At 38.0% G+C, this 19,952-nt stretch overlaps 1 protein-coding gene across 5 annotated transcripts in view; it reads right to left on the bottom strand.

Moving 5' to 3' along the window:
* Positions 1-19,952, bottom strand: part of ADK (adenosine kinase) — a 452,224-nt gene that overhangs the window by 389,057 nt on the left and 43,215 nt on the right. For all 5 annotated transcript variants that reach the window (XM_060172912.1, XM_060172984.1, XM_060172793.1 and 2 more), the window contains exons 2-3: positions 11,386-11,460; positions 1,576-1,629 (exon numbers count right to left, since the gene is read on the bottom strand). In XM_060172912.1, the coding sequence (XP_060028895.1) occupies positions 1,576-1,629; positions 11,386-11,460 (129 nt within the window). The remainder of the gene's footprint in view (positions 1-1,575; positions 1,630-11,385; positions 11,461-19,952) is intronic.

Genomic DNA, 19,952 nt, shown 5'->3' on the forward strand with positions numbered 1-19,952 from the left:
AATCACTTAAGCAAGGGTAGACAGAATTATGGTTATGTAAAGAGACTCCCATGCCTGAGGCCCCAAGGTGTCCCAGGTTCAGTCCTCCATAGCACCATAAGCCAGAGCTGAGCAATACTCTAGTTTAAAAAAAAAAAAAAAAAAAAACTTAAAAAAAAAAAAAGAAAAGAATACTTAATCTTGAGGAAAAAATAATAAACTTGGACTGGGGGCATAGCATAATAGCAAAAGACTTCCATGCCTGATTCACCAAAGGTCCAAAGGTCCCAGGTTCAAACCCTAACACTACCAAAGCTAAGTTATGTTTTAGTAAAAAAAATAAATAAAATGAAAATCCTGTTAGCATTGCTATCTGCTTCTCATGGCACCACCCATTCAGCCTAACCACCCCGTCCTCTCTGCCCACTCTCAAGAGTACAGGGAACAGCTCACACCTTGGCCTGGGAGCCTGATCTCTCCAAGCAACTTGAGCATGCCTTGTACATCCTCAACTCGAGCCCAAAGGATGTCTGTGACACCCTGAGGCAGAAGTCTCCAAATGTCTGACCTTACTGGGAGTCTTCAACTGGACTCTACTCCCAGTTAAGGATATGATGGTTTATGTCAATGGCACTACACAATGTAGGATAGAAATGTTTTAAAAGTCCTATGGTCTATGTCAGTGCTGCCTTTTTATAAATAAAAATTTTTTAAAAAGAAATATTTTAAAATAGAAGAATAATTTTCAAATAAAACCCACAGTTGGTTATCCTTCAATGACAGAAACCCTCCAGGTCCCAGTCCCAACACCTCCTCTGCCACCCCAAAGAACCCCTTCGATCTTTATTTCTCACAGAAGCAGCAGCATGGCCCCACAATATGTTCAGCTCACAGATTGTGTAAACATACAGCTACTTCCTACTTTACATCTCTTGAGATTCATTACTCGTAAGTACCACACACACTAGAGGAAAATTAAGTATTTTTGCTTAAAAGAGGGGGAAGGGGGAAGGAGGCTGGGTAGTGGTGTATCTGCAGGGGAAGGCTTTGGAGTGGTGAAGCAGGGCTGCAGGTGTCTCTCCATTTTGCTCCCTCTCTATTTCCCCCTCCCCGCTCAATGTGTGGCTGTCCCTATCCAAATAAATAAAGACAATAAAAAACTTTAAGAGAGAGACTTGCAACACTGCTTCACCACTCACAAAGCTTTCCCCCTGCAGATGGGTCAAGGGGCTTGAACCGGGTCCTTGTGCACTGTAACATGTGCACTTAATTACATGTGCCACCACCCAGCCTGAGGTTGTATTATCAATCACATCTTTTATATAATTTTAAAAATTAGATTGTTGGGTGGGTAGGTGGGGAGAATACAGGCCCATGAAGGATGATGGAGGACCTAGTGGGGGTTGTATTGTTATATGGGAAACTGGGGAATGTTATGCATGTACAAACTATTGTATTTACTGTTGAATGTAAAACATTAATTCCCCAATAAAGAAAAAATAAATTTAAAAAAAAATTAGATTGTTTACATATATCTCCTCCATTGAAAAAAAAAAAGAGTAAATCATGTAGAAGGCTAGTGTTTAATGCACTTACAGTTCCTTGTGCTTATCTTCAGCCAAGATTTGGTCATTTGGTTTAAGAGAATACCTGTAACAAATAAAAACAGCTAAGGTTATATAGCTATTTAAGTATATTTGTCTCATGACTATCATTTGCACAGTGGTATAAATGTATAGTTATTTATATCAAATAAGCACTACTGCACTTTATTAAAAGTTTAATTGATAAAACACTTTTCAAAATGCCCAAATTTTATGCTTTATCAATCACTTATACAGACACCATATTTCAGGAAATGAAGAGATCAATTTGATGATGAATTCAAAGTTCAAAATAATTTCAATATTCTTTTATAATGAATTATCCATGTTACCCTGGGCATGAGAAATGAAAGTAAGAGTAAATAAATGGGATTGCATGAAACTAAAAAGTTTCTACACACTGAAAGCAAACTATATAAGGATAGCCAGGCAAACGAGGGAGAAGATATTTGCACATCACATATCCAACAAATGACTGATATCACATATCTATATAGAATTCATACAGATCTACAAAAGAAGCAAAAATAACCCAGTAAAAAAGTAGGTCAAAGAACTAAAGAGGCAGTTTTCTAAAGAAGAGAACTGCCTGGCCCACAGACACATGAAAAAGACACTCCAACTCACTTATCACTAAAGAAATACAAATTAAAATCACACTGAGATACCATCTCACACAAGAGAAAATGACAGGTACTGAGATACCATCTCACACAAGAGAAAATGACAGGTACTGAGATACCATCTCACACAAGAGAAAATGACAGGTACTGAGATACCATCTCACACAAGAGAAAATGACAGGTACTGAGATACCATCTCACACAAGAGAAAATGACAGGTACTGAGATACCATCTCACACAAGAGAAAATGACAGGTACTGAGATACCATCTCACACAAGAGAAAATGACAGGTACTGAGATACCATCTCACACAAGAGAAAATGACAGGTACTGAGATACCATCTCACACAAGAGAAAATGACAGGTACTGAGATACCATCTCACACAAGAGAAAATGACAGGTGTTGGAAAGGCTGAACAAAAGGAACTCTGCTCTGATGCTGGTGGGAATGCACACTGATGCAGCCCCTTTGAAAGACTGTATAAAGTCCTTAAACAGATAAATACGGAATTACCTTATGATCCAGTGATACCACTCTTAGGCATTTATCCAGAGAACACCGAAAGACTAATTTCAAGGGACATATGCAGTCCTATGTTCATAGCTGCATTACTCACAGTAGTCTGAGTGGAAGCAGCCTAAATGCTCATAAACAGATGACTGCCTAAATAAGCTATGGGAATATATTCCATGGAAAACTATTCTGCAAGCAAAGAAGATGATATTGTGTCCTCTGGGACAAAATGGATGAAACTAGAGTGGATTGTGCTTAGCATAGTAAGTAAAGAGATGAAAGACAACTATTGTATGGTGTCACTCATATGTAGAAACAAGAAAACCAATACACATGAACTTAAAAAAAAAGAAGCAAATAAATTGTTTCTAAGAACTGTAGTGAGAGATGGGAAGGTGGGATACAGAACACTTGTGGGAAGTGTGGAACTAAATGCTGTAATCTTACAATCTTGTACCCTACTGTTAATCACAAATTAAACAATTTTATTAACTACCCATAATGTTATACTGATCCAGTTAGTCTAAATTTAAGAAATAACCACCAACAGTAAATATTGAATAAGTCTGTAAAATATGGACTTGTCTGTTTGCTAAGGGTATCATATATATCAGTAGTGTACCAAACTGTGTACTTGGTAGTACAACATAAAAGGAAATTAAATTTGTGGGTTCTTGAATAAGCCACTTAATAGCTTAGTGAACACAGACAATTATTTTATCACTTCAAATCTGTTTCCCTACATACAGAACAGAAGTTGCTAGGTATAATTAGAACAGGAAGATTTCAAATTACTGTATATTTGTAGAGCTGACAGTAAACAGACTTTCTAAGGAATACACAAAAGTAGATAAACAAGGGACAGCTAATTGCAGATCTTCAATTTTCAAATGCATTCAGCTCTTTCCCAAAAGGCATCTGCTGGAAAATGACATAGGAGTCCCAAGTGGGTAGGTCATGTAGATTTCATTTTCTGCTTTCTCTTTCACAGGGACTTTACTGATTTTACAAAAACAATGGCATACTTCTTCCCCATACTAAGTAACTATACTCTACTGTGGAATGAGTGGGGAAGGGTGTGGGGCATCTTACGTGCCAAACGGAATGATTCGGAACAAGGAAGTGTTGTGGGGTAAGCATCAGAGACCACCGAGACCAATTCAGTCAATTTTGAGAGTCTTTATTAAGCCAGCTGGTGACTACACTCAACAGTTAAAAGTGCTGCTCAGAGAGCAGTCCCGAGTTCAGTGTAGCACAACCATTTATAGGGATAGGTGCAGGAAGAAAGCTAGGTTACAGAAGCTCAACATGTGGTGGTTAAGGCAGTCTGTTACTGCAGTCAGGACAACCCGTTATGGAAACAATCAACAATTAATCAATAATTTCAGAACACTAAGATCTACTTCTTGTTGGCAAGTAAAGCAGTTCAGGTTCAGGTCAAGATGGAATCAGTTATGCTAAGGAAGTGGGGACACTGTCACAGAAGCTAGCACAGTGGTTATGCAAGTGGCTTTCATGTCTAAGACTGTGAGGTTCAATAGCTTGCATAACTCGGTCTGAGCTGAGATATGTTTTAGTAGAAAAAAAAATTCATAGTATTTAGTCTAAAAAAATTCAATTAAATAACAACAACAACAACAACAACAAAAATCAACCGAAGAGTTTCCTGTCATTTTTTGTTTGTTTGCTTGGTTTTGTTTTTTGGGACTTCATTTATTTTGAGGTCAACAGGAGTGTTTAAGACTTCATGTTTGGTTAATATGCACCTTACCCTGCCCTAGGCCCTGGGTTCTAGAAAGTCACAAGACCATACCATAGAAGGCACCAGGGCCACGCCATAAATGATAAGGCCATGATGTGATGTCTCTCCTTTCTCTTTGTCTCTGTCTCTCCTTTGTCTCTAAATAAAAGGATAAAAAAAGACGCATCCAAGAGGCAATCTATCACACATGAGGAAGGTCCTTTGTTTTCTCCCCACACTTGCATTAGAAAAAAAAAAAAAAAAGGTTCAGATCAGGAGATGACTCAGCTAGCAGATTACAGCCCTGTCACCACAACAGAGAATCATGGACAGCACCAAGGGAAACTCTTGGATGTTAGAATAGTGCTTTGAACTCTCTCTTTCCAAAAATATAGAACCAACAGACTAAGGAGGCAGTCCAGTAGGACTACACATGATTAAGACCATAGGTTTCATTTAGAAAAACAAAAGTTTATCTCTTTAACCTAGTGGCTATCACTAAAGGATATATTATGATACACTTCCACAAAGAAACATGGTGTGGTAAACCTAAGGGTGTTGCAAATAATAAAAAAGAAGGAAAACATAAGCTTGGTTTTCCAGGTCACAAATTTAAAACTCTGCTGATCCATGTTACTGTTAAAGACTAAATAATTATGGGGGTCAGTGGAAATCAAATCATTTATTCAAAATCAGAAATGGGGGTCAAGTGGTGGTGTACCTGGCTGAGTGCATGTTACAATGTACAAGGACCCAGGTTTGAGCCTCTGGTCACCACCTACAAGGGGAAAGTTTTGCTAGTGATGAAGTAGTCTTGCAGGTGTCTCTATACAATAAATAAAGATAATAAATTTTTTAAAAAATCAGAAATGAAGCTAGCCTGGAACTGGGGGGGTGTAACTCAGTGTTATAAATATGGTTAGTATCTATGAGATATTGCTTTCACCCCAGGGCACAATAAAGAAAAGATGGGAGAAAGGGAGGAAGGGAAAAAGAAAGGAAGGCCAGAAGGAAGGGATAAAGAAAAAAAACTTAGGAAAGCATTAAAATTTTCTTTTTAATATAGGAATATTGAAATTAACAACATTTAACTTTTCTGAGCATCTCCTGAAATACTCAGGTAAACATTATGTCAGTGAGTAAAACACTAATAGATATTATTACTAATAATTTCAAAAGCTTCAATGAAGCCCAGTTTGGTAAACTTCCCAGAATTGCATGTCTCTAATTAATCTAAATACTGGCAAGTCTGGGCTTCTAATTCTTTACTTCCTACAAAATTGAAGATGAGCCTCATCAAATTATTAGCAGATAAACATATAAAAATAATTTTGTGAAAGTTCAAATAATTGACTGGCACAGCTGAAATGCCCATTGACATCCAATTAACTATATGAAAAGATTTCTCAACATATACTTTAAAAAAAGTGAATGGGGATGATAAAGTTGACGCTGAGTTTTTTTGCCATACTGCAGCAATAAGTATTATTTATCATAAAAGGTAAAACTGAAATAGATTACCTTCACCCATCTCATCAGAAGACTAAAGGTTATTCCAAATAACCCTTAATTTTACTCTGTTGAGCTAACATGGAAGAACATTTTAATATCAATATATGTTGCTTTTAAATACATATATGCTAATTATAACATAAAGACTAAGGGATTTTTTTAAAGCCCAATTTACATAGATATGTTGCTCCAGAGACATGTTAAGGTAATCAAAAGCATGAAAGGCTTTAACATATGTGTGTGTGTGTGTGTGTATATATATATATATATATATATATATATATATATATATATATATATATACCTTCAAAATCTCATGATTTACCTCCCTGGCCTCTATGAAATTTTTTACATGTTAAAATTACATGTTTTACAAAGTAAAAGTTCAAGCCCCACCTACAGGGAGAATGCTTCATGACTGGTAAAGTACTGCTACAGGTATCTCTCTGTCTCTCAGTCATCCCTCTAAATTTCTCTCTATCCAAATAAATAAATGAAATATAACCCTAGTGGGGAAAGAAAAAAAAAAGCAAAACAACAAGGGCAACAAAAGGGGGAAAAAATAGCCTCTAGAAACAGTGGATTCGGGCACCGAGCCCCAGCTATAACCCTGGAGGCAAAAAAAAAAAAGAAAGAAAGAAAAGCAGGCAAAATGTAAATTATAATGTAAAGGTTCTAACTTAGCCTCAGTTCCTACTAAAACTACTCAGCCTGTCAAGATTATTCAAAAGTATACGAGAGACAAAGAATTTTTAAGACAAAACTAAAGTTGTTTATCACCACTAAACCAACCTTCCAAGATGTGTTAAAGAAGCTGTGGAAATAGCTCAGCTGGCAGAGCAGAGAATTTGTATGCCTGATGCTCTTGGTTGGACTCCCAGCAGCTCATATGCCAGAGTGGTATAACCAATGATGGGTGATGTTGTTTCTGATAAAGGCTCCAATACATCATGAAGACATAGCACTTATAAATATTTATGTCTCCAAAATAGGAATACCTAATTATATAAAGCAAATATTAGGAAGCTGAGCAGTGGTGCTCTCAGTTGAGTGCACACATTACCAAGCACAAGGACCCAGGTTTAAGCTTCGCTCTCCTCCTACAGGGTGGACTCTGGAATAACAGCGAAGCAGGTCTACAGTGTCTTTCTCGATTTACCTCCTCTCTCAATTTTTCTCTGCACTAGCCAATAAAATAGACTGGGGGCGGGGGGGGATGATGGGATGGGGGTAGAAGCATAATCATTATCCAAAGCGACTCTTATGCCTGAGACTCTGAAGTCCCAGGTTCAATCCCCCACACCACTATTAGGCAGAGCTGCTCAGTGCTCTGGTTTAAAAAGAAAAAAAGAAAATGATGGCCACCAGGAGCCATGGATTTATTAATGGAGAGAATTACCCACAGAGAAGATAAAAAAGAAACAATACTTAAATGACATACTAAATTAGACAAACTTTTGCAGACATGTACAGATCAGTCAATCCAAAATCTACAGAACAGAAATTTTCCTTAAATAAGCATGGGACATTCTTTGGGATAAATTATATGTTAAATCACAAAGCAGGTCTCAAGAAAATTAAGACTAAAACATAGACCAGAAGGGGTGGGGGAGATAGCATAATGGTTATGCAAACAGACTCTCATGCCTGACGCTCCTAAATCCCAGGTTCAATTCCCCACACCACCATAAGCCAGAGCTGAGCAGTGCTCTAAGTGTTTCTGTGTGTCTCTCTCTGCATCTCTCTCAAAAATAAAATTAACAAATAAATAAATAAATAAATAAATAAATAAAACATAGACCAGAAGATAACTCACTAGTATAGTAGAGCAAGTGTGAGGTCCTGGGTTAGAGCCCAGCACTATGGGGAATTAACCATCAACAATAATAGGGAAACTCCAAGGGAAAAAAAAAATCTTATTTATTTATTGCCACCAAGGTTACCACTGGGGCTCAGTGCGTACAGAACTCCACCACTCCTAGTAGTCATTCCCTGACCCCCTTCCTTCCTTTTGGTAGGACAGAGAAAAAGAGAGGCCCCCCCCCAAAAAAAAAAAAAAACAGGATGAAGAGAGGGAGAGAAAAAGAAAAGAAGAGACAACCGCAGAGCTGATCCATAGCTCATGAAGCCCCAGCCCCCTGTAGCTGGGGAACAGGAGCTTGAACTCAGGTTAATGTGTGAACGTGGCCTGGTGAGCCCCCACACAGCACCATTTCTTTTTAATCATAAAAGTTTTTCAGGAGGCCAGGTGATGGCACACATGTAACAGTGCTCAAAGATCTGGGCTCAAGCTCCAGGTTCCCACCTGAAGGGGGGGGGGTGTGACTTTATGAGTGGTGACGGTGTCTCTCCACTTCCCTCTGTATTTCCCCCCTTCTCAACTTCTCTTTGTCCCTATCGAAAATAATTTTGTAAGTATTTCCGGTGGCCTCTCCATAGCTCTTCTTTTATTTAGTCCTCTGTGCTTTATCAGTCTAAGTTACAAATGCCATTGACATAGGGAAGTTCTTTACAAGCACTAGTTCACCTTGAAGCACAGAAAGTCAAAATCTAAAAGGGAGGTCATGACAGAAAAAAAGATTTACAGAATTTCTGGTTTTGAGGAACCAAGAAAGAAAAAGGGAAATAATTACAAGACACAGGTAGGTATCAGAGTGCTTTAAAATGTGAATAAGTATATAAAAAATGATGCAAATAAACAGAGGATGTGGCAAATATAACAATAAAAAAAAAAGAGCAACAAAAGGAAAAAAATAAATATTAAGAAAAAAAAGAGACTCAAATTTGAGGTCCTGAGTTTGATCCCCAGAGGCACATGTACCAGAATGACGTCTTGTTCTTTTTCTCTCCTATCTTTCTCATAAATAAATAAATAAATAAATAAAATCTTTAAAAAAAAATTAAGATCACTTTTCTGACAACCCAATTATGAGTACAATATAAACACCTAAGCAACCTATTCTTGAATAATTTAACTTCACATACTTCAAATGGAAAACACTTATCCAAGCATAGCCTGAAAAGAAATAAAGAACACGCGGTCTGGAAGGTGGCACAGTGGATAAGGCTTTGGACTCTCAAGCATGAGGTCTTAAGTTCAATTCCCGGCAGCACATGTACCAGAGTAATGTCGGGTTCTTTGTCTCTCTCCTATCATTTCTCATGAATAAATAAATAAAATCTTTTTAAAAATATATAAAAAAATAAAGAACACTTCTGAATATACTTTGGAAGAAGTGTTCAGGATAGGGAATATTTTATCTTTTGTGATTAGGGTATAAAATCCTGCTTTTTATCTCAAAGTGCTGATCTCAAAAATCAAGGTTAAAAATCAAAACATTCCCGAAATAAGACTTCAGCTGACTATTTAGGATCAGTTGCTAGTAAAACAAAGAAGCTATTTGAGCTCCTAGTAGTGTTGGCACACAGCTGCCAGATCATAATCATTCTGATCACATTTCCATGAATTTTAAAAGCATCCAAACATGGTGAGAATTAAAAAAAAAAAAGCCAATTAAGTAGATTACTTATAGTACTCTCATATAAATATAGATCCCTGTGTTCTATACACCTAAGAGATATCTGAAATGTGTTTATCAAATATTAACATTGGTCACACATGTTAAAAAATTATTTTATTTTTCTCTTTTACTTCTTATTTGGTAGGACAGTGATAAGAGGAAATATAGAAGGAGAGAAAGAGAGAAGACTGCAGACATGCTTCATCGATCATGAAGTGTTCCTCATACAGGTGGGGAACAGGGGTTTGAACCTAGGTCCTCATGCATGTTAATATGTGCTCTCAATTAGGTGTGCTACCTATTATAAAATTCCACTTGTATACTTCCTCTTTCTTTTTTTTTTGATAGGCCAGAGAGAAATTGAGAGGCATGGGGAAGCTAGAGAGGGAGAAAGAGAGATAGCTGCAGACTTGCTTAACCACTTGTGAAGTAACCCCCTGGCAGGTGGGGAGCCAGAGGATGGAACCAGGATCCTGGACCTGATCCCTGAACTTTGTACTATGTGCACTTAACCTGGTGTGCCACCTCCTGGCCCCCCAACTGTTTACTTTCTCTTTACTATTTTGTTATCACTATGGCTTCACCATACAAGGCCAACCTTCAGAAAGAGAGACATAACAGATAAAGAGAAAGTGGGAAAGACACTAGAGCACAGAAGCTTCCGCCAATGCTGTGGAGGACAAGCTCAAAGCAGGGACACGTGCATACAATATCCAGGGAAATATCTGATGGCCCTCTGTCTATATTATTGGACACTATTTTTTTTAAAGTGGTGACAATCTAATGTGTGCTTAGCAACACATCTTACAATAACCAAACGAAAGAAATACTGAAATTCAAGCCCAATTGTTTGATTATATTATTTCTTAATGTATAAGTGATATACATACACAGTATGTACTTATCAGTATACAACTTAGTGAGTTTTAATACATATGTATTCAAAATCACCACACAATTAAGATAATGAACATTTCCCAGTAAGATTCCCCCTGTGCCTTTGTGATCTCTCCTTGTGACACTGCCACAATCTGACTCATGCACATGAAAACAATGATGTACTCGTTGTCATTACAAATTAAACTGAATCTTCTATAAGTTCATATAACTGAAATCATACAGTGTGTACTCTTTTACGTCTGTCTTGTTTCTTCTTTTTTTGTTATAAAGAATTATGTATTTTCATGAGTGTAAGACAGAACACCAGAGCACCACTCAGGCATATGCAATGCCAACTTCAAACCTGGTGCCTCAGGCATACCAAGTCCTACACACTTCCTTGAATCACCTCCCTGGCTGCAATTATAAATTTTTTAAAGATGTATTTATTTCCACAGGACATAACTAGATTATTAGTAAATTTTACTCTAGAATATCCATCAGCTTTTTCCTTTTTTTTTTTTTTTTTAAAGATTTTATTTATGGGAGTCGGGCGGTAGTGCAGCGGGTTAAGGGCACGTGGCGCAAAGTGCAAGGATCAACGTAAGGATCTCGGTTCAAGCCCCCGGCTGCCCACCTGCAGGGGAGTCGCTTCACAGGTGGTGAAACAGGTCTGCAGATATCTAGCTTTCTATCCCCCTCTCTGTCTTCCCCATCTCTCTCCATTTCTCTCTGTCCTATCTAACAACGACGACACCAATAACAACAATAGTAACTACAACAAGGGCAACAAAAGGAAAAATAAATAAGTATAAAAAAATTGAAAAAAATTATTTATTTACTAATGAGAAAGCGAGGAGGAGAGAGAGAAAACCAGACATCACTCTGGTACATGTGGTGCTGGGGATTGAACTCAGGACCTCATGTTTGAGAGTGTAATGCTTTATCCACAGCACCATCACTTTTTCTTTAGACATGTTTCACAAAATACAAAAAGTTTAATACTTACTTATCAAGAAAATTCTTATCCACGACAGCAGAGATATCAAGCAGCGGATTTCCCATTCCAAAGAGAATATTTTCACTAAAAAAAAAAAAAAAAACACACACATACCACAAAAAAGTTAGAAATATTTCTGAAAGTAAAGTGATGTGTAAAATGCAGACAAATGTAAAATCTTCACTTCATCTAGAAATTTATTAGTGTGCTAAACTCTTGATTTACTTAGTGCATGAAGGACATTTTAAAGATAACTCAAGTCTTTTTAGAAAGAATCACTTCCTTCCTTCTTCCTTGCCCCTTTTGCGAGAGCACGGCTCAGCTCTGGCTGATGGTGGTGCTGGGGACTGAACCTGGGATCTTTGGTGTGTCAGGCATAAAAGGCTTTTTGCATAACCATTATGCTCTCTCCCCAGTCCCAGAGAGAATCACTTCTAAACTGAATAAAATTAAAACAGAAAAAAACAGCTAACGACAGAAACAAGTCAATTTCAATGCCCTTAAAAATAGATTTATTCCAACAAAGTTCCAAACTCAATAAACTAGTAACTTATTTAGATACCAAGTTAACTAAAATTATTATTATTTTATATTTATTAATGAGAAAGATAGGAGGAGACAAAAAAACAGATGTTACTGGTACATGTGCTGCCAGGGATTGAACTCAGGACCTCATGCTTGAGATTCTAATGCTTTATCCACTGCGCCACCTCCCGGACCACATTAACTAAGATAATTAATGAGAGACTATCAGAACATCACTTTGGAACTTGCAAACGAGGTCCCAAGTTTAATCCCTGGTATTGAAAGTTCCAGAGTGATGCTCTCATTCTTTCATTAACAATCTCTCTTCATGATTTTGTTGGTGGCTTAATGGTTTATGGTACAGCTGTTTATAAACGGGTACAAAAATTAAAAAAGAAAGAAGGAACAAGAGAATGACACCAAGTACTCTTTTATCTGTTCCCATCTAGGTTGTGTTTTTTGCCCAGGCGTTTATCAACAGGTGAACCACCGAGTTCACTATTGCATGACACCATTTCATTGTGGCAACTGAGCAGCTTAGAATACTAATTGTGTAAATTACTACATGAATGTGAGTATTATAAAAATTCATGGAACATGATCTGGGCACAGTGCATTAAAGCGCTGGACTGTCAAGCATGAAGTCCAGGTCAATCCCCAGCAGCACATGTACCCATTAGAGTGATGCTCTGATTCTCTCTAATCACCTCCTATCTCAATAATAAATAAGTAAAATACATATATTTAAAATTTATGGATCAATATACCAGTACCATGCCAGCAGTATATAAAAAGTGGCCAAATTCTAATAACACCTATACAAGATTTATAATTATATGCCTAGATAATATTGCTATAGCATATATATAGTTTAGTAGTCCTATGCTCATATCAGTTTCCTAGCTTTAAGATTACATAAGACTAGTGTGGTCCAGGAGGTGGCACAGTGGCTAAGGGACTAGACACTCAAGCATGAGGTCCTAAGGAGTTCAATCCCTGGCAGCACATGTACCAGAGTGATGTCTGCTTCTTTCTCTCTCCTATCATTTCTAATGAATAAATAAATAAATAATTTTTTGAAAATTACATAAGACTATTACTGGAGGAAACTGGATGAACAGCAATTTATTGTGGGTCTTAAATTTCAAAAAAGGAGCAGGAAGACGGCTCCTCACATCCTGCTGTGTTCAAGGTCCAAGTTTTTAGCCTCTGCTCACAGGGGAACACCAAAGAAGCTACAGAGATGCAGGAACAGGACAGGGGTAGATAACATAATGGTTATGCAAAGAGATTCTCATCACTGAGGCTCCAAGTCCCAGATTAAATCCCCTGTCCCACCATAAGCTAGAGCTGAGCAGTGCTCCCTCTCTACTCTTATTTTCCACCTTCCAGAGAGATAAAAGAAAGAAAAAAATGAGGCCCAGAAGACCACTCAGTGATATAACACAAGTGTGAGGCCCTAAGTTCATTCTCCAGAACCACATAATGAATTAACTAATTATTTTTATAATTAGGATGACATCACTAGGAAAGGTCTAATAATACCCAATGAAAATGCTCTCCTTAAAAATAACAAAAGGAGGGGGCCAGGAGATAGAGCAGCAGGTTAAGTGCATGTGGCGCCAAGTAGCACCAAGCTCAAGGACCAGCTTAAGGATTCAGTCCCAGACTCCCCACCTGCAGGGGTGTCTGCTTCACAAGTAGAGAAGTAGGTCTGCAAGTGTCCTCTCCCCCTTGTTGTCCTCCCCTCCTCTCTCAATTTCTCTCTGTCCTATCCAACAACAGCAGCAATAACAACAACTACAGTAACAATAACAACAAGGACAACAAAATGGGGGAAATGGCCACCAGGAACAGTGCATTCGTAGTCCAGGCACCAAGCCCTAGCAATAACTCTGCAGGCAAAAAAAAAAAAAAAAAAGTAAATAACCAAAGGAAAAAAATTACAACAGTCTGAGAAACATTTGTTCATTCAGTACTGGCTGAATGAATAATGAATAATGAATCATTAGGGAAATAACTCAATAGCAGAGCTCAAGAGTCCCAAGTCAGTGGTCCCAGGTTCAATTCATAGACCTGAATAAGCTATATGTGAATGGTGCTTTGACATACATCTCTCTTACACACACACATTAAAAAAAAAAAAAATTTCCAACAACGACAACATCAATAACAACAACAATAATAACTACAACAATAAAAAACAATAAGGGCAACAAAAGGGAATAAATAAATATTTTTTAAAATTTTAACTTAGTTTCAGTAAAAATAGGAAACTACAATGCTTTAGCTTTGTCTATTTCTATTCCCTTCTCCTAGCTTCACTATAACCTTTATTATTTTTTTTAATATTTTATTTACATGAGAGAAAGATTACAAAGCACTGGTCAGCTCTGGGCTATGGTAGTGGTGGGGACTGAACCTGGAACTGTCAGAGCCTTGGGCATGAAAGTCTTTTGCATATTCACTATAACCATAGTAATCTTCAAGCCCAGTGGAAACCAGGATACTAGAGGATACAGATAATATTGAGGCTCTTTTTTCTTTGTGGTGCCTGTAATGAACACAAAGGCTCATGCATGTTTGAGTCACCAATGAACAGCTTTCCTGGAATGAATCTGCTGAGACTTGAACCCCAAATCTCACACACAGTTATCACTCTGCCAGGAGAGCTACCTCCCAGTCCCCTGGACTTTTGCAAAGGCTCATTTTCAGAGAACTGCTATTATTTGAGCTTGCTGACTATTCCCTGAAAAACAGAACTGACTCCACAGGCTTTTCACTATTGGATGGAATATAGCCTACCCAGTACTGACAGTCTTTTCCCCAGGGTATTTGTCATAAACAGTCAGCTGCATTTGTTTAACATTTAGCAGTCTGAAGCAGTTGGAGCATGCAAGCTAACAAATAGCTTTTAAGTAAAAGTGGGAAAGTTAGATTCCCTAAGGGATTCTGGAAAGTTCTATTTCTGAGAATCTAGACATACACACACGTTCTTAAGACTTTGGGTGGGAGTCGGGCAGTAGCGCAGCGGTTTAAGCGCAGGTGGCTCAAAGCGCAAGGACCGCGTAAGAATCCCGGTTCCAGCCCCGGCTCCCCACCTGAAGGGGAGTCACTTCATAGGTAGTGAAGTAGGTCTGCAGGTGTCTGTCTTTCTCTCCCCCTCTTTGTCTTCCCCTTCTTTCTCCATTTCTCTCTGTCCTATCCAACAACGACGACATTAATAACAACAACATTAATAACTGCAACAATAAAACAACAAGGGCAACAAAAGGGAATAAAGAAAGAAATATCTTTTTTTAAAAAGACTTTGAGTATGCTTAAGAAAGACCTAAAAAGATCCTAAGTGTGATCTGTAGACAGGAAGTTAAAGATATAGCAGAGTTCAAAGCCTAGCTAAGTGTGGAATGTATGCCTCAAGCATACTGTCCAGCAAGGATCGAGGGGGCAGTAATAACAAGTATTAAAGTACTGGCAAGGATGAAGGAAAATGAAGATCTTGGGAGCAAGACAGCTCACCTAGGAGGGTACCTGCTTTGCCATGCACATAACTTCAGGTTTAAGCCGCAAATACACCACATGGGAGTATTATAGCTCTAGGTGAAGCTTTGATGCTGTGATCTCTCCCTCTCTCACTTTTAGTCTGAAAAAATTAGCCCAGAGTGGTGAAGCCCTGGTAAAAATAAATAAATAAACAATTTTTAAATATATTTCATTTGTTTTCTTTTAATGAGATACAGAGAGAAAGACACAGAAAGAAACCAGAACACTGCTCAACTCTGGCTTATGGTGGTGCCTAGGATTGAACCTGAGTCTTTGGAGCCTCAAGCATGAGAAAGTCTTTATGTGTAATCATTGTGCTATTTCCCCCACCCAGTAAATAAATTTCAAACATTACTGTGAAAAATGAAAAATAATGAAGTCAGCTTGAAAAACAGGTTAGCAGTTCCTCAAAAAGTTTGCCTAGGATTACTATGTGATCCTACTAAGCATATGCCCAAGAGAAATGTTTATGTTTACAGCAGTATTGTTCATAATAGCCAAAGAGTGAAAGCAAAACTATACAACTAGTGACTGAATAAACAAATTGTATATGCATTCATATATGTGTGAATATTATTTAGCCATAAAAATGAAACACTGACATATGAAACAACTATATAATATAATTAATATAATATAATATAGATTAGAATATATTGATGAACTTTGAAAACATCACTCAGTAGACTAAAAAGAACAAATGAGGACCAGGGAGGTAGCACAGTGGTTATACAAGACTTTCAAGCTTAAAGTTCCAAGGTCTCAAATTCAGTTCCCGGCATCACTATATGCCGGAGCTGAGCAGTGCTGTGGGGTGGAAAAGGGGCAGAGGAACACCCCACAAATGAATTTCTAGAATACAGCAAATTCAGACAGAGAAAGCATATTCTGTTTCTTTGTTTTTCTAGTAGTAATTCTAAGACAGGGTATAAAGAAAGCAGATTTTTACCAGGGAATGGGCAGGGAAATAGAAAAATCAAGTTTCATTTTTCAGATGATAAAAATGTTCAGGAATTAGATAGCTATAATGTTGCACAACCTTGTGGATTCATTAAAAAGCACTGAGTGGTGTCATTTAAACCAGTCAATAGTCTGTGGATGCTCTCAATTAACTAGTAATTAGTAGTAAACTAAAATGTTTGACCAAATCAGTATTTATAGAACACTACTCCCAACAAATGAAGTATTTACGCAATGAAAAACACCCTCACTGAAAAATCTCAAAATACTGGGATTTTGTTGTTTTATAAAGATTTACTTATTTGAGAGATAGGAGGAGAAAAAAGAGAAACAACCTCACTTTGGTACATAAGAGTGTACTGAGGTCAAACTTGGGATCTTCATGTTTGAAGGTCCAAGATTTTATCCTCTGTGCTACCTCCAAGACCACTGTTGTTTTTCTAACCAGAATACTGCTGATCTCTAGCTAATGGTGACGACACAATTTTTAAAAAATATTTATTTATATTATTGAATAGAGACAGATAGAAATTGTGAAGAGAAAGGGAGAGAGACAGAGAGACACCTGCAGCCCTACTTCACCACTAATGAAGCTTTCCCCCTGCAGGTGGGGACCAGAGGTTTGAACCTGCGTCCTTGCACACTCTAATGTGTGCACTCAATCAGGGGTGTCACTGCCTGGACCCATGGTAATAGGATTTGAACATGGTACATTTTGAATATAAGTTCTCTACACATGCACCGTATTATCTCCATGACACTCAAAATACTGTTGAGGAAAATTAACGACTTCAAGTCACATGTGATAGGGCCTTAGAGATAATATAACAGACAGGATACATGCCTTGCCATACATGTGGCCCAAGTCGAGCCCCAGAACCACACAGATAGTAGTACAGCACTAGAGTAAGTCCCGATTCTGTAGTGTCTCTTCTATCTATGTCTGAATGAAAAAGTGGACCCGAGTGGTGAAATCATATATGCAAGAACCCAGTTACAATTAATCAACCCACATGTAAATATTCATAAGCCAAACCAGAAAGCTATCACAGTATCTATCAAAAGAATAAAATTACGGGGAGTCGGGCTGTAGCGCAGCGGGTTAAGCGCAGGTGGCGCAAAGCACAAGGACCGGCATAAGGATCCCGGTTCAAACCCCGGCTCCCCACCTGCAGGGGAGTCGCTTCACAGGCAGTGAAGCAGGTCTGCAGGTGTCTATCTTTCTCTCCTCCTCTCTGTCTTCCCCTCCTCTCTCCATTTCTCTCTGTCCTATCCAACAACGACAACAACAATAATAACTACAACAATAAAACAACAAGGGCAACAAAAGGGAATAAATAAATAAAATAAATATTTTTTAAAAAAGAATAAAATTACAAATAACTTATTCTCTGTATATCTACTTATATACAGCTATAATGCAGGTACTTTACTATGTATGTGCAATATTCTCTACACAATATAGACTTAAATTGAAAAGGTGATTTTTTTTAAAACAGTAAAGCTATACTTTTATTTATCTACTAATTGGTTATCAGGAAAAGAGGGGGGGATTTTTTTTTAAGTAACTAAAGTAGGGGGCTGGGTGGTGCTGTACCCAGCTAAGCACAAACATTATTACCATGTGCAAGGACCCAGACTGGAGCCCCCACTTCTCAGCTGCTGAGGGTGGCTTCACAAGCAGTGAAACTTGTCTGCAGGTGTCTTTCTCCCTCTCTATCTCTCCTCCCCTCTCAATCTTTCTATTTCCTACCAAAACAAAATAGTAAGGAAAAAATGGCTGCAGGGAACAGTGAATTTGTAGAGCCAGCACAAAGCTACCCTGGTGGCAATAAAATAATAATAATAATAATAGTAATTTAAAACTAAATAAAAGTAACTAAAATAGTAATCTGGGAAGTGTGCAAGGTCCAGGGTTCAAGCCCTCTGGTCCCCATCTGCAGGGAGAAAGCTGCAAGAGTAAAGTACAGCTTCAGGTGTTCCTCTGACGCTCTCCTTCTCTATCTTCTCCTCTTCTCTCAATTTCTCTCTGTCTCTATCCAATAATAAATAAAATAAAAACAATTTGAATTTTTAGAAACACATCAAAATTTGAATGCTGCAGTTAAAATACCGTTTCTTTACAACAGATTCTGAGAATACCCTTGTTTCCTCCTCTCTCTCCTCACCACCATCCCCAAAATAAAAAGAAATATTTGCCCTTATAAGGATTCAGGCAGAAAAAACTAAATAAAACCATCATTGTCAAGAATGTGGAATAACTGGAACTCTTTAAACACTGCTGATAGGAATGCTAATAGTGTTAAGTTTTCAATTATTGAGACAAACAGAATGGAATTTAAATATATATAGAATATACAGAAATAGTATTGTTACAGGAAGATTATAACAGCTTTATGTATAATAATCTAGATCCTATGTCTTCTTGCATACTCTTAAGATTTTTTTTTGTTTGTTTTCATCCAGTATTATCTATGTATTCCCCATCCACATGGATCCCAGTCACTTTCAAAGCCAGCAACAAGCAGACATCAGGCTCAACCTGACGCTGTTGACTGGCTACGGAAGAAGGGCAAACGCTAGAAGAAGAATCTATATATTGTCAGTCTTCACAACATGTAAAAATGTTGAATTTCCCATAAAAAATTTAAAAAGTAAAAAAAAAAAAAAACCCTCAGTCCTGGGGCTAGGTGACATACCATGTGTGGAAGGATCCAGGTTCAAGTCCCCACTCCCACCTGCAGGAGGGAAGCTTCACAAGCTGTGGAGCAGTGCTACACATGCTATTCTCACTCTTCCTCTTTATTTATTTTTTTTTATTATTGAGGGGGTTAATGCTTAACAGTGCAATCACTGGCATATGCATACAATTTCATTATGCCCCCAGAGTTTTCTTCCTACATCAGATAAGAGTTTAATAACCAACATATATAAAGAGCTTACCAGACTCAACAACAAGACAACAAATAACCCCATCCAAAAATGGGGGGAGGACTTGGACAGAATATTCACCACAGAAGAGATCCAAAAGGCCGAGAAACACATGAAAAAATGCTCCCAGTCTCTGATTGTCAGAGAAATGCAGATAAAGACAACAACGAGATACCACTTCACTCCTGTGAGAATGTCATGCATCAGAAAAGGTAACAGCAGCAAATGCAGGAGAGGGTGTGGGGTCAAAGGAACCCTCCTAAATTCTGCTTCTAAGACCCCTTCTGTTTCATTGGTTTAATCCCCCCCTGCTTAACACTGTATTCTATTTACATAACCACTGTTAACTAAGCACTGCCCTTCCTCCAGGGCATTGGTTTAATCCTCACCGTTTTGCACGATTTTTCCTTCTCCCCACCCCCTATCCTAGTACATCCTCTTCGGACCTGACTCTTCCACATCAGGAGAGATAAAGAAAAGATTGTGATTAGAGATAGCTTAGATTGCGCTGCATTCCACATGAATAAAGACTGAACTGCATACCACTCAGCCATGAGTCCCTGGTTGTCTCTCTCGCGCGCCCGCAAAGCTAGCCCAACACTTCTCCACAAATGTTA

Source organism: Erinaceus europaeus, chromosome 1 (genome assembly GCF_950295315.1).
Source record: "Erinaceus europaeus chromosome 1, mEriEur2.1, whole genome shotgun sequence".
NCBI lineage: Eukaryota > Metazoa > Chordata > Mammalia > Eulipotyphla > Erinaceidae > Erinaceus > Erinaceus europaeus.